We start from the raw sequence: 21,607 nt of genomic DNA on the forward strand, positions 1-21,607 counted from the left end.
GTAGATTGTTTTTTCTTTCTCTTTTTGTTTGTTTGCAATTTTTTTGTGTGTTTTTGTTTTGGGGGAGTTAGTGTTTTTTGTTGGTTTTTTTTTTCTTTTCAGGCAAAAGTCACGGGTAGGACAAACTGTCTCTGTAGAGATGACCAAAGAACATTCTAACAGAACTAGGGACAACTGCAAGTTTTCTGTGGCTTTGGGTTTTTTGTTTTTGTTCGCTTTTTTTCTCCGTGAAGGACCTCTTCTCCCAAATTAAAGGTCCCACCTTTTTGTTTCTATTAAAAAAAAAAAAAAAGGGAAAACAAACCCCAACAACCAACAAAGGGGGAAAAGCACCTGGTGTTTCTTTTGTTAAAAAAGAAAAGAAAAAGATTATATATATACTTATGTATATATATATATGTATATATATATATACACACACACACATACATATAAAGGGAGACTGTATATGGCAGTTCAGATATAGTGGGCCCTCTCTGAGAGCTGGCATTATGCTGTGTCCATCCTTGAACTAATCTACTGATGTGAAGGGAATGTTTTTATGCAGATTAGGGTTCTGACTGTGCCGGTTTCGGCTACGAACAGAGGAGAACATCATGTTGCACCCAGGGACTTTACATTTGTGCATTTCTCGCAAGTGCACTGTTTTATAGTGCACTCTGAGGGTTCCCTTGTTGCTGTACATTTTGTGGCAAATGTTACACATTATCCCACCGTTGCTCACCGAAACACTGTTGAACATGAGGGATCCTGGGACATCGGTGCCCATACCTACAGCTAAGGCAGGGGCATCTGCTTTGTGGGCAGATTCCCCGCTGTCACTTGCTCCATCGATGTCGTCCAGGAGAATACCCTCATCACTTCCTGCATCAGATTCTCTTGAGGAATGGATACTGCTGCTGGACTGGATGCTGGAGGTGGTGCTAAGGTCTAGGACCATATAGTCTTCCGCCATGCCCCTGCCATACCCATTCATATGGGAATCCTCAGTACCAGCAGGTGAGGAGGTGTCTTCCCTTATGTCAAGCCCCATCTGATGCTGAGCGCCATATATCTTCACCAAAAATTCGTCGCGGAGGTCCTTACTAAGAGAAGGCTGTGAAGTGTCCAAGCCCATGTCATCCAGTTCTTTGGTCAACAGTTTACGGTGCAGGTTTATGTTAGCACTGTGTCTGGGAAAGAAAGAGGGAAGGGAGAGAAGGAAAAATGTACAGTATTTTTGATTAAACATACAGTCATTAAACATCAAATACAAATTCTGATTTAGCAATAATTTATCATGAAAATATCCCCTAGTCATGTTTCTTGCAGATTTCAGCCTTGTTATAAGTGAACAAATTGCAACATAAAACCTAAACAAAACAAGCAATTTACCCTCCCCATATTGTTTTTCTTTTCAGCTGCTGCTCCTCAACATTAGTCCCCAGCAGCAGCTACAGCCCTTTTATTTGATATTTACAAAATAATAAACTGCACTGGTAGAAAATGCAAAATGCACTTCTTGGTTCCTGAATCCCTTCTGACCTTCCTAAAAGCCTTGCTTCAAGAGAAAAAAATATTAATATACAGAATAGCTGTGCGTGTTTCTATCTGTGTCTAAATCTGGATCTGTATCTTTATATATTTATATATACATATAAATATATCTTTATATATATATCAACTCAAATAACTCTGGAAGTGAAATACAGGAAAATAATAAAATAAAAGGTAACTGACTGATACATAGTCAGAGGTCCTGATTCTGCTAATTTGATTATGCTATAAAGGGATTCAGAATTGCACCAATCCAAGATGGAGAACACTTGAAGGGTTTAAGAGATCAAGTCTCTGAAATCTACATGTAAGTTTCTGAAAATCTTAACCAAAGCCAGTGGTTTCATCCTTCTGGGTAGGCACCGACACTCTTCCCTGTACTGTGTCTGATGCAGTGTTGACTGACACAAGCAGTGTAATGTTCAGTAAAAAAACCCAAACTACTAATGGCAGTGAGAATTTTGTCCCAAATCAATCAAAAAATTAAGCATGAGCTTTGGTTTAGGTATTTGCTGAAGTCACTGCAGATGCTCAAAAAACACTGGAAAACTGTTACTGATGGAAGTGGTCTTTGGATCAGATCCCAAAAGATGCAAATTAAAATATTCTCAAACATTTTACAGGAGCTAGGCCTTTGTTCTCAAGAAATAAAGCTCTACATTTGGAAGCATTGTAAGATTTTGGGTTAGTACCCTGTAAAATAGCCCATTATTTTAAATACTGCATTCTACTCTCCACTTTTGACATTGGCTTTATTCATTCATTGCAGTAGAACATCACTGATTTACAGTAGTGAAAAACAGCATTTACTGAATTAACAGTGCAACCAACAAAAAAGACAGACTTCAAAGACCTCTGACCACAGAACATGCTTGTTTTGTTGAAGCGCTTAAGAATAAGAAATGTGTGTAAAGTTTTCAGTATTAGAAAACTTTAGGGTTCAGTTTTTGGAATGTGCAGCATTGCTGAGGAAATGACAATTTTTCGTGACAGTTTTTTATTCTTTGGAGGGTGACTGAATTTTCAGACCAGCAAAAAAAAGAATTAGCGAAGTTCTACTGCATAACATTCTGTGCAAGCTGAGGACCCAAACCCGCAATTTACAACATGCAGACTCACCAGTTTGTCTGCCCATTATAAATTGCAGATGAGAGACCAAATGTAGGAGGGAAAAGAAAGGGGGGGTGGGGGTGGGATGGGGACAGGGCGAGGAGAGAGAGAGAAAGAGAGAATTTTAACATAGGAATAGTTTAATTTTCAAAAAAGCACTAGGTATAAAATTGGCATGGGAAGACATAACAATGATCAAATATTTTACAGACATTCAGATCCTATAGTAACAAAAAAAAGGAGAAGAGAAACAATAGCTACTAGCAATATTTCCTTATTGGAAGCTTTTATTTTAAGAAACCCTTTGAAACATACCTCTCAACCAGGTAGTTAAGTCCCAAACATGGTACAGCAATACAATGCAGACAAATAAAGAAAATGCAAATGTAGGAAGATTAAATTGATGTGGAGTTAATTTCTGTAATTTTCTATTACTTAGTTTGTGATTCATCTATCTGTTGCACATAACTTATGGGAATAAATAAAGAAAACAGCAATAGAAGTGATCTGTCCCACTCACCTGCAAATGCAGGTAACTGTTATCTGACTTAACACTGACATTTAGTTAATTGAATTGTGTCTGCTTGGGATGCAATTATTCCAGTAAGAGGGTGGTCTAGAATGGAAAATTTCTCTCCTAATGAGAGAGAGTTGAGAGGTATGGGTAAGGGTGGAAAAAAGTGGAGAGTATTTCTTGCTTTTCTCCCACATGGGAAATATTCTTTTCACACAAGCAAGTATAGCACTATTGCTTTTTTGAGGTGTAGAAGTGTAATTATGCATATCCCCACACTGCACTTAGGAAGGCTGAGCTTACCTTGTGATAAGATCAGCTTTCTAATCTTTTGCTAAATTGAGATCACAAAAGAGAGAGAGAGAGAGAAGAGAGGAGAAAAGAGAAAGAAAGGGGGAGGGGGAGGAGAGAGAGAGAGAGAGAGAACAAATTCACATTCCAATCCAGACAAATCTGGTTAAAAAAAATAATCTGAAACCAATAAAACAGACTTTAAAAAAAGTCTTGACTGTGAAACTATTTGTTGTCAGCTGTAGTATCACTTATACTGTTGTCCTGATGGATACTGACTCAATCACACTAGATGGAAAACATAAAGCAAATTAATCAAAGTATATTCAGAGCATCCCCATTATCATCCACAAATGACTTCTTAACAGATGCATGCAGTGTGCACATACATGAATGATAAACAGTAGTCCTGATGGTCCCGTGCCTTCCTAGTGTCAGATGGTGTGTAGCTCCACATGAAGTTGCTAACTGCAGTACAGGAAATGTTTACTGTGAAGGCCTGTCCACACTGACCAGTGTTATTAAATGGCCATAAAAGCACATTTGTGCTTATCATCTTAAGGATAACTGTGAACTATTCATAACATACTCATGTGTTTACTAATGATTTCTCCCCCTCTCTCCTCTCCGCACTCCTGTGGTATGGGAATTTGTTGCAGCATAGAAGCTAGTCAGGCTACCTGTAACTGTGCTGACATGCATTCATGCTTACTATTTGCTTGGTTTGCTGCTGAGAAAAACAGCAGTCAGGCATGCAGTGAAAATAACTTCAGCATTCACTGAACAGAGAGATAAGAACAAATTGCCACATTAAAGAGGGGCCACTGAGCCCCAGACAGACAGAGGCCATTCTAAGGAAGACCAGTGTAAGGATGCAATCCCTGCTGATGCTCTGATAAGAAGAGAGGCCTCCCTTATTCAATTCTCACTTACAGCAGTAACAATCAGTAATCTAGTTAAAGTATGTACCAGCCCATAATATCTGTCAGGCAAACGATGTGCAGAAATGTGTGGACCAGTTCTGGCACTCTGCTCAGTAGTGTCCCTTTTCCGCTGTCAGCACTACTGTTGGATTCTCCTAATATAATTACATTGACTTTTATTCAATTAAGTGCCATTCCCAGCCTTAAAAAGAAGGTACTTTATCAATTGATTCAGGTGTAATGTAATAATAAAGATGAACTCATGGCAGTGCATTAGCTCTGCTCTTCATAACTTCTGAACATAGGTTCATTCATAGCAGTCGATTTCCATTATGCAACCACAGTTCAAAAGAATTGATTCTTTTACTTTCATTTCTTAATCTATTTCACTTGTGTTTAATAATGTTCCTAAATATCATATGTGAAAACATTCTGGTAGGGATGGGAGGAACAAATTGTAAAAAAAATTCATGTATTTGGATAGTGCAGTTTTGAAATCTTATAACAAAACTGAAGTCCCAGACCCCTTTCTCCATACCAAAGTGAGATACTCCATCCTAATCTAACTCTTTGTCCCCCGCTTTGTCACTCCCAAAGCCTAGAAGTCCCCTATCAGCCCCCAGCCACTGCTAACCACTCTATCATCTTGTTCATCTGCTCCTCCCCACAGCACCTGCAGTTTTTTTGCTTCAGCTGTTCTGTTCTCTGATGTGATTTACAATGCTGCTTACCCCTTCCTCCTCCAGATACTGCTCCCAGGCATGTGTAAACAATGGGCCCTGAGTAAGCTGAGGCACAGTTTAGGCAGAGTAATTTATGCCAGAGCATGAAAATTGCCATCAAATAGGCAGAAAATACTGAAACAAAATATGCCAAAACCAATTGAGCTTCAATGTGCCATGGCTTCATTATTCCGCATGTCTGAGCTAGGCAATTTAAGGACATATCTGGTGTCCTTTGCACTTCACTTGTTGCTGTATCTGCAGGGAAAAGAACTTAAAGAACATAAATGATTGGTGGAGGTATATATATGTGTGTGACAAAATGAAATATTTGACCTAATTAAATCCTTTGAATGACTCTGGACATCTTAGACTGCTTATTTGTATATCAACAAACAAAATAGCATTTGATCCTGGCAGTGGAAATGTTGCTTAAAGACAACTGGTGATTGAAGTCTTCCAGACAGGAATATGAGATCAAACGAGTTAAGCTAAAGGCATATCTCAGTCGGCATATCCCAGTTACCATACCTACGCCATCCTATGCAACAAGGGATGGTGAAGAGGGTGACTTCTGAGAACATTAGGTGTTCCATAGAATGTCCAAACATCTGTTTAGCACTGTACTAGATGCCATGTATCCTTAAAAATAACTATTTTTCCAAGAAGTTTTCAAATATAGCTTATTGTGGAAAGGATGTTTTAGCAAATTCTGTTTATTTTAGGACCCAGAATCCCTGACTTTTTCACATAATTGTCTTTCTTCTTTCAAGTTACTATTCATGAACTAGACATATAGTGGGTAAAAGTGTATGCAAAGTCCTCACTAGAGCGAATTCGGCCTTAAGAATGGATCACTGTTGCTGTAAGCATGATGATGATAATGATGATACATGTGAAATCTGTGTTTGTGGTGAAGTGTCAATGATATCCCACCTTCCAGTTCACCACTGCTCTGTCAGATACAAGTTTTGGTAGCAGTGCAATGCAGGATGCTGCAGCAGTTACAGCAGCTCTTTGACTGTGGGCATGATCCCAATCATGGTAGTATTTTCCTTCCCTTGTGAAGTTTATGGAAGTATTCTACCATAATTAGAATTCATTGCGGGTTCCACCCTATCTACTATTAGCAAGATTCTCAGTGAGAGATGCACTACTCATCAACAGAAGGAAGGCGATTATAAGCCTAGGAAATATGGTCAATTAAACGTACATTCTATTTACACAGATCATAAATCTGGACTGGGTTCTCTTCAGCAGTTTCTTTCTGCCTGTCAATGAATCTGATTTTGTTAATCTTTCCATTCGTTGGAAAGAAAAAATGTAATTGCCTCTTTAGTTTAGTTTATTCTTATCTAGTCAGGTTTTTTATTTCTTTTTGAAATGAGTGAAAAGGAATTTATCAGAGTAGAATTTGTCCTGGCATAGAAATTGATATAAATTCTATGCATGACTTAAGTCCAGCTTTGGATGCACCATGGCTGCAGTCCTATCTGCACTGGGACAAAACTCATCTCTGATGCACACAACAGAGTTAGAGAATTTGGATTATAAAGAGCACTGTTTATTTAAAGTCAAATATGACAGAGGGCACAAAACCAACTACATGAAAAATTGGGTTCAATATATTGTTCACAGTTCAGGACAGGACAGGTTGTTGAAAAAGAAATACAAGAATCATTTTCTTAATTATTTTAGCAAGAGAAAAGTATGATTATTCTTAAATATTAGGGGATGAGAAAGATAAAGAGACTGACAATGAAACAGAATCATAATTGTTAAGGCAGTCAGTTAGGGACCAAGGAAACCCACTTTCCAATTCTTGATGCTGTTAGACAGATGGGCCAAGCCAACTGATGTCCCACTCAATTGTCTTAACTATTGGCCCCTTGCTTCTCCTTGGCTGACTGTAAATGACAAAGTTCTCTGAATAAAATCTTAGTCAAACATCAAAGCACACTGCATTGTTCATTAAAATTCTAAAATGATCTGTTTCAAAATTTCCATTTGTATCCCACCACAACCTTTCTTCCTATGTTTCCAAGAAAGCCACTATCCCAATTTCTGACACTTCAAATGTTCAGAAAATGCCTTTTCTGGCAAACACATGATTTGCTAAAGTAATACCACCCAGCCCTACCATTCTAACTAACACTGCAGAGAAATCATAAACAGGACACCACAGCAGGGGGCCATCAGTCTTTGTTCAGATTTGCTTTAAGATCGATAAGTGATTCCAACATTATGTAACACAATAAAATTATATTTGGAGACTTAATGCATTAAAAGTAAACATAAAATTATTTTCTTTTAAATTATGTTTTTTCCAAGTAATAGTATATTTTTTTAAAGAAGATAGAAGATACTATTGGGTTACAATCACCAGCAGTTTGAAAAGGGTTCTGTTAGAAAATCAAAGCCAGCACACATTTGTCTAGTGGTTTACACATAGATCAGCAAACCTTCTGTTAAAGCTGGATATGGAAGTAACTGCTCTGGTTGTACAGGCTCCACAAAGGCTATCCTCCTGCTATACTTAGTTTAAAACTATGCTCTATCAATCTGGTTTAAAATATAAACAATGAAACTTTCATTATTCCTCTTACGAGACTTTTTCCACACATATTTTCAGCTCAGTACTCAGCCTACGTTTTTACCTGAAATGAAATGTTAAAGGAAAGTTCTCTTTCTTCCTCTTTACCTCAAAGGCTGTCAATTAAGCTTTATGGTTTTGTTTTAAAATTTCACATGATTTTAATTGTTAACACTATTTGATAATATGGCAAAGTGGTCTTACCTCAATTTCATGTCCCTTTCCTGCTTATTTAAGCCTGAAATGCATAGAAGGGCTCAGAATATGGAAACATAACAGAAATTAAACACAGAATTTTATGCTTTCTCAGAATCTCTAGACTGGAAATGTAGAATCTCTGCAGACTGGAAATGCTGAGTTTCAGGCAGCTAAAATCAAAGAACCAGAAAGTAAGACTCCGTCTAAAAGAAAAAAATCCATAGATCTAAGCAAAGATAATAATGGTTTGAAATCCTGATCTGACCTAAATTATAAAATCACATTTATCTGAACAGGTCTAAGGTATTGGACTGTACATTAGTGCTTCCATGTATTTGATCATGTTTAATTTGGCTCTAAATGTAAGGGGGAAAGTAGGTATAAGAGTTAGACTGTAGAATGAGTCAAGGCAAAAATACTATACTACCCAATGAAAACGAAACATTTCTACACAAACAGGATAATAGAATCAGTTATTGAGGCTTTAAATTGCATAGAATCTGAAAATATTAACATTTCATAGAAAGAAAATCTGAAAAGTAAAATACAGCTCAGTACCTATTAAAACAGTAAAAAAACTCACTACTTATTAAATACAGGAAATAAAGGACAAGCAAGTTCTTGCAAATTAATGTGGAGCCCAGTCATTTCAATCCCTTCCAATATGAAGCAAATCACTCACACTGGTCACGAAGACAGCTCCCTCTACACTCAAATTATTCACTTGAAGATAAGCTCCCATCAAACTCTTTAGGGGTTTAACTAATTTACTGCACAGATACGGCACGTCTGTTGTAATAACAGGTAGGATGTATTGGGGTCGACCATTTATCAGAATTAGACTTCTTTTTTCAATTCACAGTGAATTATGCTGCCTACACTGCTCCTCTTTCTCAGAGCTTCCCATCCCCTTACGGCCCCTAATGTGGCAGGCAAACAAAATTGACAGTCTCATCTTGTCAACAAGGGGTGATTCTCCTGAGAAGCCATTTAACTTTGCAGAGGAAGCAATGTATTAATGTGCCTGTCCCAGGAATGTTAATCATCTTCAAGCTCCCTCTAACTTTGACATGAACAAAATCACCAAATTTGTTTACTAAATGAATCGTAATATGCTAATAAGAGAGCATGACATATATGGCAAAGCCAAACAGATGGTTTGTTTACTCCACTTTGCAACTTTATAAATGTTGTAACTCTGAAGATGTTAGTGAGAATTATTGGTTTGCTGGCAGTGGTAAACGTCTTTTGCATACTTAATCCACAGTTAAGAGTCAGAAAACAATTTGTCATCACTGTGGAATGCATAAAAAATGTTAATGCAGAGATAGCATTTGGGAAGGCAGGATAGCTGACTGTGTGAGCAAATACTCAGGTTAAATGTGAAACTGATATCTGATGGCAATGTTTGCTACCAAATAATTTTAAACATAAAATCTGTCAGGTTTGGGATTCTTGAAAGGCCCAAGAATTCAGTACATACCTGTTGAGGTGTTGAGTGAGACAGTCCTTATTGTTTGAACAGAATTATACTTCCACAAAAGCTGTGTGTGCTCAAAAGCACCAAGGCAAGGTCATGTTATATTCTTAATATATTACTATTGTTGTCCATTAACAATCAAAAGATATTACAAACAAAAAGCATAACCACTGGCATAGTTGCCAAAGTTCACTCAGAAATGATCAAAATTGTGTTGCAACACTTCAACCTCTCACTTCACTAGGTGCCTGGAAGCAAAACAGACTCATTACAGAATAGCCAGAACTCTTTGTCTAATATCCGGACTGGTTGAGAAAGTTTAGAACAAAAAGATTTGTCTGACAGAATATTTCCTAAGTGAACTTGGTGTAGCAATGTTACACGCATGAGAAGGTCATCATACATACGATGAAGTCCTCTGATGGAAATAGCAGGTGCTCAGCACCACTGATGATCAGTCCAAAGCTGTTTCTACAGTCCACAAAAGCTCTACAGAAAAGTTTAGCTGTGCAGATGATATACACAGGGTCATGCACTGCAGTCATGTGCTAGGTCATCATCTCCACTCTGCTGAAGTATTTTGCTGGTCCTTCACACAAGGTGTATTTTCCCTTAAGAATACTGAGCCAACATCCAGGTAGAATCTGTTGCCAAACTGCATGCATTAACATTTCTTTTCCAACCTAAATCAACTAAATATTACATATTTCAAGTTTTGTAATCAGAAGCTTTCATCCTTTATTTTACAATTCCAACAGCCATGCAAAAAATTTGATAATTTTGCACGTTTTTACACACACAGTTCTTTCAGTTCAGCAACCCATTCATGAATTTTACTGAGCTTCAAGTTTTAGTAAATGCAGAAATAAAGAGAAAACTCAGTCAGAACTGCTGGCTTTCACCAACTGTGCTTTCAAACCAATTCTTTTCTCTCAGATATTGATGCACAGCAACACATTATCTCATGATTTGTATAGTAGGTTCATACATTCTTTACTGATTGCACCTGAAGTTCAAATTCACGATAAAACCTCAGTTCTAGGGATAGTTTTGTACATTTTCAGGTTCCAGAGCAAATCTGTAAACCATTTAATTTGGTCACAATGCAATAGTAATTCTCATTCCCAATGTTAGTTCGTCTAGAAATGCTGATTTATTTATACAATACCAGAGGAACTATAAAATCAAATATGATGTGGCACTTCAACAGCGTTCCTCTATTAGTAATTTTACACTACTAAATAAGTATCCCTATCAGGTCAACTGATAGCTGATTATCCTATAACCTCCTTTCATTGATGTCCCGACTCCTTAGTAATTTCAATCCTCCGAGATTCTTCCATATATACTATTGTCAGCAGTTATTAAATTCTCAACTTTTTACTCATTCACAAGAGACTGTGCAAAGATATCTAAGTTCAGCTTGCTGTCCAAGGATTATTTTGGAAGAAACATTAGCGGCCATCCCAGCCTGGCACTTATATCTCATTTGAAACATCTACTCATTCCTGACCAATGAAGAAAATCTCAATAAAGGTACTTTTACTGGTTTAACAGCAGCGAGCTCCTGGGATTGTCAAAGTGCTCAGTCTTTTCCGAGGAGAGAAGGAATCAGCAGCTGAAATATAATTAACCTTCCATTCTCAATGCAAACTGCCACGCAGAGGAGCTCTGCAGTCTATTAGTGAAGTTATAACGGCCAACAGGCAGAGGCAAAATTGGTCAAAAAGTTGGCTGCTGCTGTCATATTTTTAGAATTATGATTAATGACACTAATAATGTGGATGATTACTGATATGTGTATCTCCTGCAGTTTATCATATTGCACTGGCTGCCTACGTCCACAATAAACATGATGCTATCATTTACCTCGTTATTGAAGGCAATCCTTCTCTTGAAGGAGTACATTCTAATTACTTTGTAATGTTTTATGTCTTAAACATTTTGCAGCTCTGGACCTTGCCAACTGTTTCATGTCTACCATTGATTAATTACAGAATGTTTAATCAAAATTTAGAACCTAATGCAGTCATTTATGAATATGCTGCAGTGCCAAGGTAGTTAGGCTGCTGTCCCAAGCTTGGAGAGTGCTGTGTTCAAAATTAAATCCCAGAAATGTGGAGGATGCCAAAGATTTTACCTCGAGTGATGTGAGTAAAAATCTTACTTCAGTTGATGAATGAGAGGCACCCACCCAAAATGAGAGATCTTTCTTATGCATGTATGTGCTTGCATGTTCCATCACATTTTTCTTCTTCTTTAAATGTCTTCGATTTTCTCTTTGTGCCATTGTTGCAGCTCCTTTACAAACCTTCCCTCTGCTAAAGCTCTTGCAAACACCAGTCAAGAAAGTGTAGTTTTGAAGTGGTTAAATGAGTGAAAAATAATTTGCAGGGACAAATACATAAGTTTTTTTTTAATGTGGATTTTTATGGTACTGTCATACAACCATTCACCGTTGAAGTTAAGTGTTTTTTTAATACCATTACTGAACTGCTGAAATGGATCCTAATATAGCTTGGAGTGCTAATGTCAAATCCTGGTAATAAAAAAGACAGACTGCTGAATGAAATAATTTCAAGTAAAAAATAGAACAAAAGTGCTCTCACTCTCGCTCTACACTTTTATTGAATTGGGACTGACTGAGCCAATTGCTTTAGAAGTCTGTAAAACACAATTACTAGTGAGCTGACTGACCCAGCAGTGCCCCTTCTGTGACAGAATAGACTAAAAAGGCTGCAGAATTAGTGTTGCTCCCCTATCTGGCTATCAGACCTCAGAGACATCCAGTACAGGATCTGTTATCCTTCCTGCCAGGGCCTTTCCTCATGAAACCTTGGTTCTCAGTCTTGCATAATATATCATCTGTGTGCATCTTCTTCTTGAAACAAGGACTCATTTACCTTTTCTGAGAGGGAATCCAAATTCTGTTTCTATCCATTGCATTTTTAGATCCTTATCTAACAACACAGCTATATGTATGTCTTTCAGTATACGTGTCCACAGACACACACACATAAATAGGTGTTTAGGCTATTTTTATTTCCACATTTTGTGTGTAAAACCGAAAAGTACAATGTAAGATTTATAGGCAGCAAAATTAACTATGTCACGTTTGTATTTTCATTTGTAAGTGGCTAAACTGTAAATGCTTTTTTATTCTGGCATAACAAAGAAAAGGAGAGAGAAAGGGAGAGAGAAGAAGAGGGATAGAAAGGAAAAAAAATATATTGAACTTTTCCCTAGTTAACAAAATAACCAATAAAGTTTGGAAAGCACTAGAATCAAAATCAGCAACATTGGAAATAACAACTTTTAAAACTTATAGTTTACATCTTATGTTTCATATTCATATGTTTGACACAGGCATACAGCTTAGGGCATTTTTCCCTCTTTTTATTCAAAAAAAAAAAAAAGGCAAAAACAGTGACAGGAAAAGAAGTTTTCTTATTACAATCCTATTCTTTCTTTCTCTCTCCCTGCTCTTTCCCCATACAAAATGAACCACTTTATATTTATGCACAATGCTAACAAAGTCCTGCACTTCTTTCTCTTTTATGAGAGTGTACGTTGCTGGCAAACCTAAAACTTCTTCATTTCTCCTCCAGGTCCATTTATATAAAGCTTGAAAGTGCCTTATGGTAAAAATGTTAAATTATTTCTTAGACAGATCTTTTAAAGCAATGCTTTTTAGGGCAAGCTTAAATGTGAAATAAGCTCTTGATTAAAAAAATAATAATAAAAAAAGTTTCCTTAGCAGAAGGCAAACTGTTTACTTAAAAGACGTTGCTGGAAAGTAGGAATTGTAAAGAAAGATTTTCTTTACAATTAGAGGGCTTAAAACTCCTGTCAGAAAATATCCAGTGTTTGCCATTAAAAGGTCAACTTTTGATGAGCCGTAAGTGGTATCTCACCTGAGATATTCCTGTGTTACCTCAAGTCCCAACAGACCACTCTTGAGATATCATTAGGGAATGTTTTATGTGTAAGTGCTGGATGTGAATGAATGGTTCCTACTGTAGTACCTACAGCATAACACCATGAATACTGGTACATGATGTGTGGCACTGCTTTCCTGAAGATACAAAGGAAAACAAACTATGAGTACTGCAGATCAGGATTAAAGAGTAGTAAAAAGCCACGCACAGTGTCTTGCAGTGCACTTGCAGTGCCTATTCCTTGCAGTGACCTCTTCCTTGACACTGTGGAGCACTTAACTCTCTTTCATAACTCAGTATGTCTTCCTTCAGGATCACCCTGAGGTAAATAGTTAACAGTATGGTTATCCTTACCCTTAATTGTTCCTAACTGAACAGTATATTCCTGCAACTACAGGCTCTACTTCTCAAGTTTGCTATTGCTCCCTGTCCTATTTGCTAACGCCTAGCAGCCTCTATAACCATAAAAAGATGTGTCAGATTTAGAGAGGTTGGGCTTTGGTGTTTCTTTTCCCCAGAACCTATAAATTATCAACTATTTTTGAGTAACATATTTTACTAAGACATATTACATTGGAAAATACTCCCATCTCCCCTGTCTCACTACCAAAAGTCTATCTTGTCAAAAAGCAATGGAACAGAAATCCAAATGAGCTTTGTTTTACTATACTCATCACCTGCTACATAATTCTATTTCAAAAAGTATTTTGAAATGTCTGCTTCTGTCTAGATATACTGGTAGGACTATCATAGTGTCATCCAAAAAAAGTGTTGAAGCTATCTGAAGTTACCTACCTATAAATTTTCCCCCTTTTGGGTTATTTTTTTCTAGGTCATTCCTAGGACTTGCCTCATCAGTTTTCATACGTTCAGGTAAACTTCATGTTAATTTGTATACATCCCAGCACAATCACTAAGTTTATGTTCCAGTGAAAAAGCATCATCATCATCATTAAGGGGAGAAGAAAATGGCCTCAGCTATCAGTAATCTTTGGTTAGGCTGTAAAATCTGATGTAAAGTTTGCTTCTTCAGTTGAAAGTTTCTCTTTTCAGACATGCACAGCTGACGAATGTATCATGAATGTATGTATGGTGGCATTTGCCTGCCTACTGAGTGTCTCTTTTTGTCATTGAGGGCTGTAAATCCAAAGGGCAGCAAATACTCAGCTATTCCTGCCAAAAATGTGTCTCCCTCTCATTTCTCCCCAGACTCCTGCACCTAAGAAGATTACAACCCTCATGTTGAGGTGTCTTGTTCTATTCACTTTTGGAAGTAGTGCCCTGGTGTTATCTTCTATCTGTAAAGTGCAGCTTCCTTCACATTCAGCAGAAATCTTAGAGGCTTCCACTGTTAAGTTGAAAAGAACAGCCAGAGCCTTTGTTTGTAGGAACTAATGAGGACAGATATTTTGTTTACCCTGCTTTCAAAAGACTCTAGGGAAGATGGGATGTCTCTGTATGTGGGGAACAGCTTTACATTTACTCAGATAAGTGGAAAACACTCAATTTTCTCCCAATCTCTGGAGAAGAGTTTTGGTTCTTCCAGTTATTTCCTAGGAACCTAGGGGCAACCAGGATATTATGATAAGCATTCATGTTCACAGTCCAATCTTCACAAAGAACCTTTTTCACCAAACATAGAATACAAAAACTTACACAGGAAAATTGGACAAAACACATCAAACATTTACGTTATTTGTCACAACAGATATCAGGGAAAACTATTGCTCAATGCATGTTTTGCTTTTAGCTAGGATTTTCAATGTTTTACTTATGCTTCCCACCTATCTTAACCCTGGTGTAGCAGTTTGTTTAAATAAGCTTTTCAGGCCACTGACTTATTTGTAAATTCACATAAAAATGAGACTTCTTGAACTGTACAAGAAACTGTACTCTCCCTTTCAAAGAAATACCCGTTTGTGTGCCAAACCAGAACAAGAGAATGAAGACAGCAGGTTGTTTTAAAAAACAACAGCCACCTCCAATTCAAACCCAAAACAAATGACGATATGTAGACAGAAAAAAAAACTTCCTTCACACCAGAGTTGATTCTTCAATATTTACTCACATAAGTAGCCACTTGCTTCAATTTATTTATTTTCTTTTAAATATGTTTTTGAATCTTATGATGAAACTGGTTCTATGTATTTTAATTTTTAATTCTGCTTCTGTTGTTCATATTGGTGAGTATGCAATATGACAAGCAGTCTCTGCTCAGAATGACTATTCATGGAAGAAGTCAGATTGGTAGATTTGTGTTAGAGGTGGCACAAAATGTTTTGATGCAGATTCTCTTGGGTAAGGAAGAGTTATGGGAACATTAGCAATGACACATAATCTTAGTGACTCTGCAAGAGAAAACCTAATGGTTCATTCAAATGTATTGGATATGCAGCTAGTCTCTTAATGAACTTCATCACATCCAAAAACAGTAGTACAGGTGTAAATGTGTTTATATTTTAAAAAATTATCAGTATAATTTTTCGTCTCTTGAAAAATGGTTCATAGAACACCTAATGTCTTAAAAATTGATTTCCCTGTTGCTGTTGGAGGAAAGTCAAGTTGTATATGACAGTTAATTATATTTGGGGAAATACAGTAATAATTATCATGGACTGGTGCAAAGTGTCTTATTTCCTGGAGCTGGAATTGAGTGCATTTATAGAAAATAATTCTCTAAATAGTTATCTGTAGAAGATTCCAAGTATAGTAGGATGATGAAAAAATGGGTACTGTTGTGTCAAGGAGGTGATAACAGGAGGCAGGTAGCAGCTTTCTCACTTCTTCACCTCCATTGATAATGTATGCAGCAACTAATCATAGGTAACTGATGTTCATTTATTCAAGTACACCTGTACAGTGCTGGAAATCAGGTAATCAGGCAAAAAGTATGTCTCTGGTCTTTCAACACAGCTACCCAGAGGTCTATATTTGCACAAATTTAGTTCTGGAGACATCAGCAGGTTTTAATAAACCACCTACAGATGTCTTGCTCCATATAAATTAAGGAGTTTATGTTTTTAAATCTGGACTGATTTAACTTGCAATCAGTGGCATGATCACACCTGGCACCAACAGTTGCCTCATATTTATTTATAAATCACCCTGAGCAGATATTATTTTGTTTTTAAATTTCTTCATGGAGCTCAATTACCTTTCTCATCTTGTGGAACGCAATACAACGTATATGCATGCATGCTCACTTTGTCAGAAAATTCAAAAGACAAACCTGCACAATTAATACTCCCACTTAAGTAGCAGACAGCCAAAATGAAAGAATCATAGAATCATAGAATCGATTGGGTTGGAAAAGACCTCCGAGATCATCGAGTCCAACCCTTGGTCCAAATCCAGTCCATTTACTAGATCATGGCACTCAGTGCCACGTCCAATCTGCGTTTAAAAATCGCCAGGGATGGTGAATCCACCACCTCTCTGGGCAGCCCATTCCAATGCCTGATTACCCTCTCTGTAAAGAATTTTCTCCTGATATCCAACTTAAATTTCCCCTGGTGGAGCTTAAGCCCATGCCCCCTTGTCCTATTGCTGAGTGCCTGAGAGAAGAGACCAATCCCCACCTGGCTAGAACTTCCCTTCAGGTAGTTATAGACAGTGATGAGGTCACCTCTGAGCCTCCTCTTCTCCAGGCTAAACAACCCCAGCTCCCTCAGCCTCTCCCCATAGGACTTATGCTCCAGTCCCTTCACCAGCCTTGTTGCTCTTCTCTAGACCCGCTCCAGCACCTCAATATCCTTTCTGAACTGAGGGGCCCAGAACCGAACACAATACTCAAGGTGTGGCCTCACCAACACAGAGTACAGGGGAAGGATCACTTCCCTGGTCCTGCAGGCCGCACTATTTTTGATACAGGACAAGAACCCATTGGGCTTCTTGGCCACCTGGGCACGCTGTTGGCTCATGTTGAGCTTCCTGTCAATTAGTACCCCCAGGTCCCTTTCTGCCTGGCTGCTTTCCAGCCACTCAGTGCCCAGCCTGTAGTGCTGCATGGGGTTGTTGTGGCCAAAGTGCAGGACCGGGCACTTGGCTTTATTGAACTTCATCCCATTGGAATCAGCCCATCTCTCAAGTCTATCCAGATCCCTCTGCAGAGCCCTCCTGCCTTCTGGCAGGTCGACACTCCCTCCCAATTTGGTGTCATCAGCAAATTTGCTGATGATGGACTCAATCCCCTCATCTAAATCATCAATAAAGATGTTAAACAGGACTGGACCCAACACAGACCCCTGGGGAACACCACTAGTGACTGGCCGAAAGGTTCTTGCTTTGTTCCTTTGAACAGGTATACTGAAAGTTAATTTATTTTCCATACACTGAGAGAAAGCAAAACATGGTAACACATTGTTACTAATGCTGTACCCTAGCTTAAAAACCACAGATTCTAATAGTGTCAGTACTGAGGTGAAATGGGGATTTAGCATGCACTAAGGCTGACTGAAATGATGGCTGTATTTCTCCTTAAAATCTTACAGTAGTTTCTCGACAAGACTTACTGAAAGCAAAAAGTCCACCTGCCTCCTGTTTCACCAGTGGTTGTGACCGCAAAATTCTTGGCTCTTCCAGGTGAGAGACCAAAATGAAGCCAACTGCTCTAAGTTGTACCTTCACCTCTGCATTGGTGCCCTCTTTGGTCAGCAAATATCTAGTCCCTCCTCTTGTCCCCAGCTCAGGATCATCCCCTGAGCAACTGTACCTTAGTGCTGACTTCAAGGACCAACCACATCTACCTTTTTGTAAGACCAACTCAGTATCTGCTGGAGCAGGACTCACAGATGAGGCTGGGAAGCAGATCCTTGGGGAATCTAACCACTGCAGCTACAGGCCAATTCTCCTCAATCACAGAACACATCTCTTCCAAGTCCAGAGAGAACTCACACCACAAGGACAAATCTTTCCATTCAAGTGCACAGTTCGTGCAGGGACTTCTTCCCATCTTACTCTTTTCCATCTATTAAGTTACTTGGAAAAGATGTCTCTCTGTTCCAAAGGAGGTTTATGACATTGTTTCAGCCTAAATTTTTAACAAGGTCTCTTTTCTTATTTACTTCCCACTGCATTCTTGCAATAAGACCTAACCTGAACAATATGCCTTTAGAAGAAAGGAGATCTGAAGTAAATACAGAAACAGAAATGGATGAACAGCTAATTCACTGAGTGGCTGTTGAAGAATGGAAGAAAAAGTGGTTTACTGAAGTTTAGTGCTTCCAGGAAAAGAAAGACAAAAAGACTTCTCAATCTGAGAAAAAGACCCAAGATCTAGGTATGCATAAAGTTATTTTAATTAGTGATGTTATTTGTGGCTCAGAAGAATGACGAAAAAAGGCCTTTTAAAAAAATGTAGACTCAGCAGAGCTTGACTACTTGAAAGCAGTACTATCTAATTTTTAGAATGGGTGACAGAATTATTGAGGCATTGACAGCAAGGACCAGGACTCTGCTTTCCTCTGCCTTGACTTGAAAAAAACACATGAGAGGTGGAACTCCAGAATCTTCTGGTTATCTTGACCCCAAAGTTACAAGGACTAGCAGTGGTTAGCTGAAGATCTCAGAAGACATTCCAACATTTCTTGCAGAATGATTTTTATGCAGGTGTTGACCTTGGTACAAATGATGTAGGAATGGTAAAGCTAGATTTGGTCAACCTTAGCATAAATTGCTATAGAATGCTTTCTACAAAGGGAGGGTTGCAGCTCTGACACAAATAAAACCCCTCCTTCAGTCAAAACAGCACTGCATTTTCTCCTGACATGATCTGCTGCCTCTGGTAATCAGCAGTCTGTATCACAACCCTACCCCTGCAAAGACCATTTTACAGTAGTGCCACTCACTGTCAACAATTAGGAGTTTTGTGTATGTACAGGGCAGGGAGAATACAGTCAAATCTTTGATTAACTAGAGTTACATTGGAAAAGGACTTGAGCCAAATCAGACGCCTTTAAGAAAAACAAAAAAGATCAGCCAATGTTATCTATCTCTTGTATCTATCTTAAGCTTGTATTGTCTTATAGAACATAGCTAGCATTGTGACTTTTAGACCTCTAACTAGTTAAAGACCTTTAACTAGTTATAATAGGATTAATAATATCATTAACACAATACTAGTAATACAATTAATAAAGTGACTAAAAATAAAGATAATAACTTCATAAGACTGCAAGCTATGGGATAGCTAGAACTCTGCTCTCAGAGTATTGAAAAAAATTTTCTTTTTCTTTCATAAAGCACAAAATTCTAAGCTACTCTAACTACTCAAAGATTATGTGAATGACTTACACACAAACAAATCGCAGAGACTTTTTGTAATGTGTCCAAAATGGAACACAAGTCCATTTCAAATATTAGCCAGAAATTATTACTGTATGCTGTAAGTAGCTGTCTTACTTCTTATACACCAATTAAAAGCAAAATGCTCTCGAGTTTTTAAGTGAAATTGATTTAAGCAGATGGAAGAAGTTCTCACTTTTCAATGCTATTAATTTAGTTATCCATTTATCTTTGAGGTGCTCTCCATAATCTGAAGAGCTAGAAATCTTATGTACTCTCCTTAAAAAAAAAAAAAAATTCAAAAGGAAGATCAAAAAAAACCCAAACAAATTGAATAGAAAAATTTTTAGGGTAATAAAACAGTTTGCAAGTAAAAAAAAAATCTTTAAATATGCAACCTACATTTTAAGGTACTGGATCAGATTTTTATTTCATGACTTGCTTTCAGTAAGTTTAACAGGAGTATGCTACATAGTTGACAAAATATTTTCAAAATGTGCCCTATTTCCAGGTTCTTATCTCAGACATATTTTATGTATGTCATCACACTCACTCTTTCTTAGAACATCTTAGTCTTTACTATGCTAAAATTTTATTATTACCATGATCTATCAATATATTACTGCTGAAATATAATACACTACATAAAGTTGCAAATCCTAAAGCTAATTACTTCTTACTTCACATGCTCGACACAAAGCTGTTTTGTGTAGTACATGACTGACTTCATAATTCATTTGAGGAAACAGACCGACTAAGCTAAATTCTTGACTAACAAAGGCTGTGCAATTTCAGGAACTGAAAAGGGTTACACACATCTAAACTCAGCATGCCACTGATTTACATGTTTCCCTTGTCAAATTCAAGTCTCATAAATGTTATCAGCACACCCCAAGAAAATTAGCCTTAATTTAGATTTACCTGCTTTGTGTCCAGTAGTTTCATCCTATTCAAATGCAAACTTCCTAGATCATCCTTCTTAGATGTTCTGAACTTGTATTCTTATGTTTTTTCCTATTCTTCTGTTTAGTGGATTTCATAAATGATGAAAGAAGACATGAGATATTTGGGGACTAGACTCTCCATCAAAACAGTAAATTTTGGCTCCTCAATATCCTTAATGCTAACTTGCTTTCATTTTATAAGATACAATATATTCACTTTCAAACCACATCAGTTTCAAAGAAAAAAGTAAAAAAGTGAGAAGCTGCGTGTGAAACGTTTAGTGAGGTTTAATTTCCTTCCTGTGTCTGCTGAAATTTTACAGCCTAGTGAAAAAATATGAAACACAAGTAAAGGAAGAAAGGTGAGCCAATCTCACCATCACTCCATGAACCAGAAAGATTTTGTTATGTGACAATATGATCATCATCAGATGCGAGAGCTTTTATCCACAAGTATGAAATAACTGTTATCCTATCACCCTGACAAATTCTATTTATATTTCATTTTTCTCAACAATCAATAAGAACAACCTATTTAAAACAAAACAAAACAAAAAATCCACAAAATAAAACAAAACAAACAAACAAACAAAACCAAACAAAAACCAAAACCAACCAACCAAACAAAAAAATCAGAACACCCCAAAACAAAGAGTTTATGGACCAGCTGCTTCTGTTTAAGCCCAACCATTTCAGTATTGATGCAGCATAGCTAGGGCATGATGTCATTTGAAGTGTCAGCAGAATATATCCTGGTTGATATTAAAAATATGTAGGGGTCTAGCCTGTCCTCTCTGAACGTGCATAATTCCCATTGGTGGGAAAGGGAGGTGCTCACATGCAGAAAAGAAGATAAAGTAGATTAAATGACCATAGTGGATAGAGATGTAAGTTCTACTAAAGAAAAAGACAATGATTTTCTTAATATTTATTTGTTCTCACTACAACACAGTGTCCAGTTTTAAGAATTGAAGATAATAAAGAATAGCCTTCTAATGCTTCTTGTTTACTTTTATATGACCCTATGGAGATGGAAATCATTCTTTTATTCCAGTCTTTCCTTTCTGTCTCTCCAT

The 21,607-nt window shown here is 37.4% G+C and overlaps 1 protein-coding gene across 4 annotated transcripts in view; it reads right to left on the reverse strand.

Moving 5' to 3' along the window:
* Positions 1–331: 331 nt before the first annotated feature.
* Positions 332–21,607, reverse strand: part of BNC2 (basonuclin 2) — a 332,087-nt gene continuing 310,811 nt past the window's right edge. For 3 of the 4 annotated variants that reach the window (XM_027634395.1, XM_027634393.1, XM_027634394.1), the window contains exon 6: positions 332–1,172. In XM_027634395.1, the coding sequence (XP_027490196.1) occupies positions 512–1,172 (661 nt within the window). In that variant the 3' untranslated portion in view covers positions 332–511. Of the gene's footprint in view, positions 1,173–2,655; positions 2,664–21,607 lie in introns of all 4 variants that reach the window. The other variant, XM_027634396.1, reaches the window with a different exon arrangement.

Source organism: Corapipo altera, unplaced genomic scaffold (assembly GCF_003945725.1).
Source record: "Corapipo altera isolate COAL_440 unplaced genomic scaffold, ASM394572v1 61411, whole genome shotgun sequence".
Classification (NCBI taxonomy): domain Eukaryota; kingdom Metazoa; phylum Chordata; class Aves; order Passeriformes; family Pipridae; genus Corapipo; species Corapipo altera.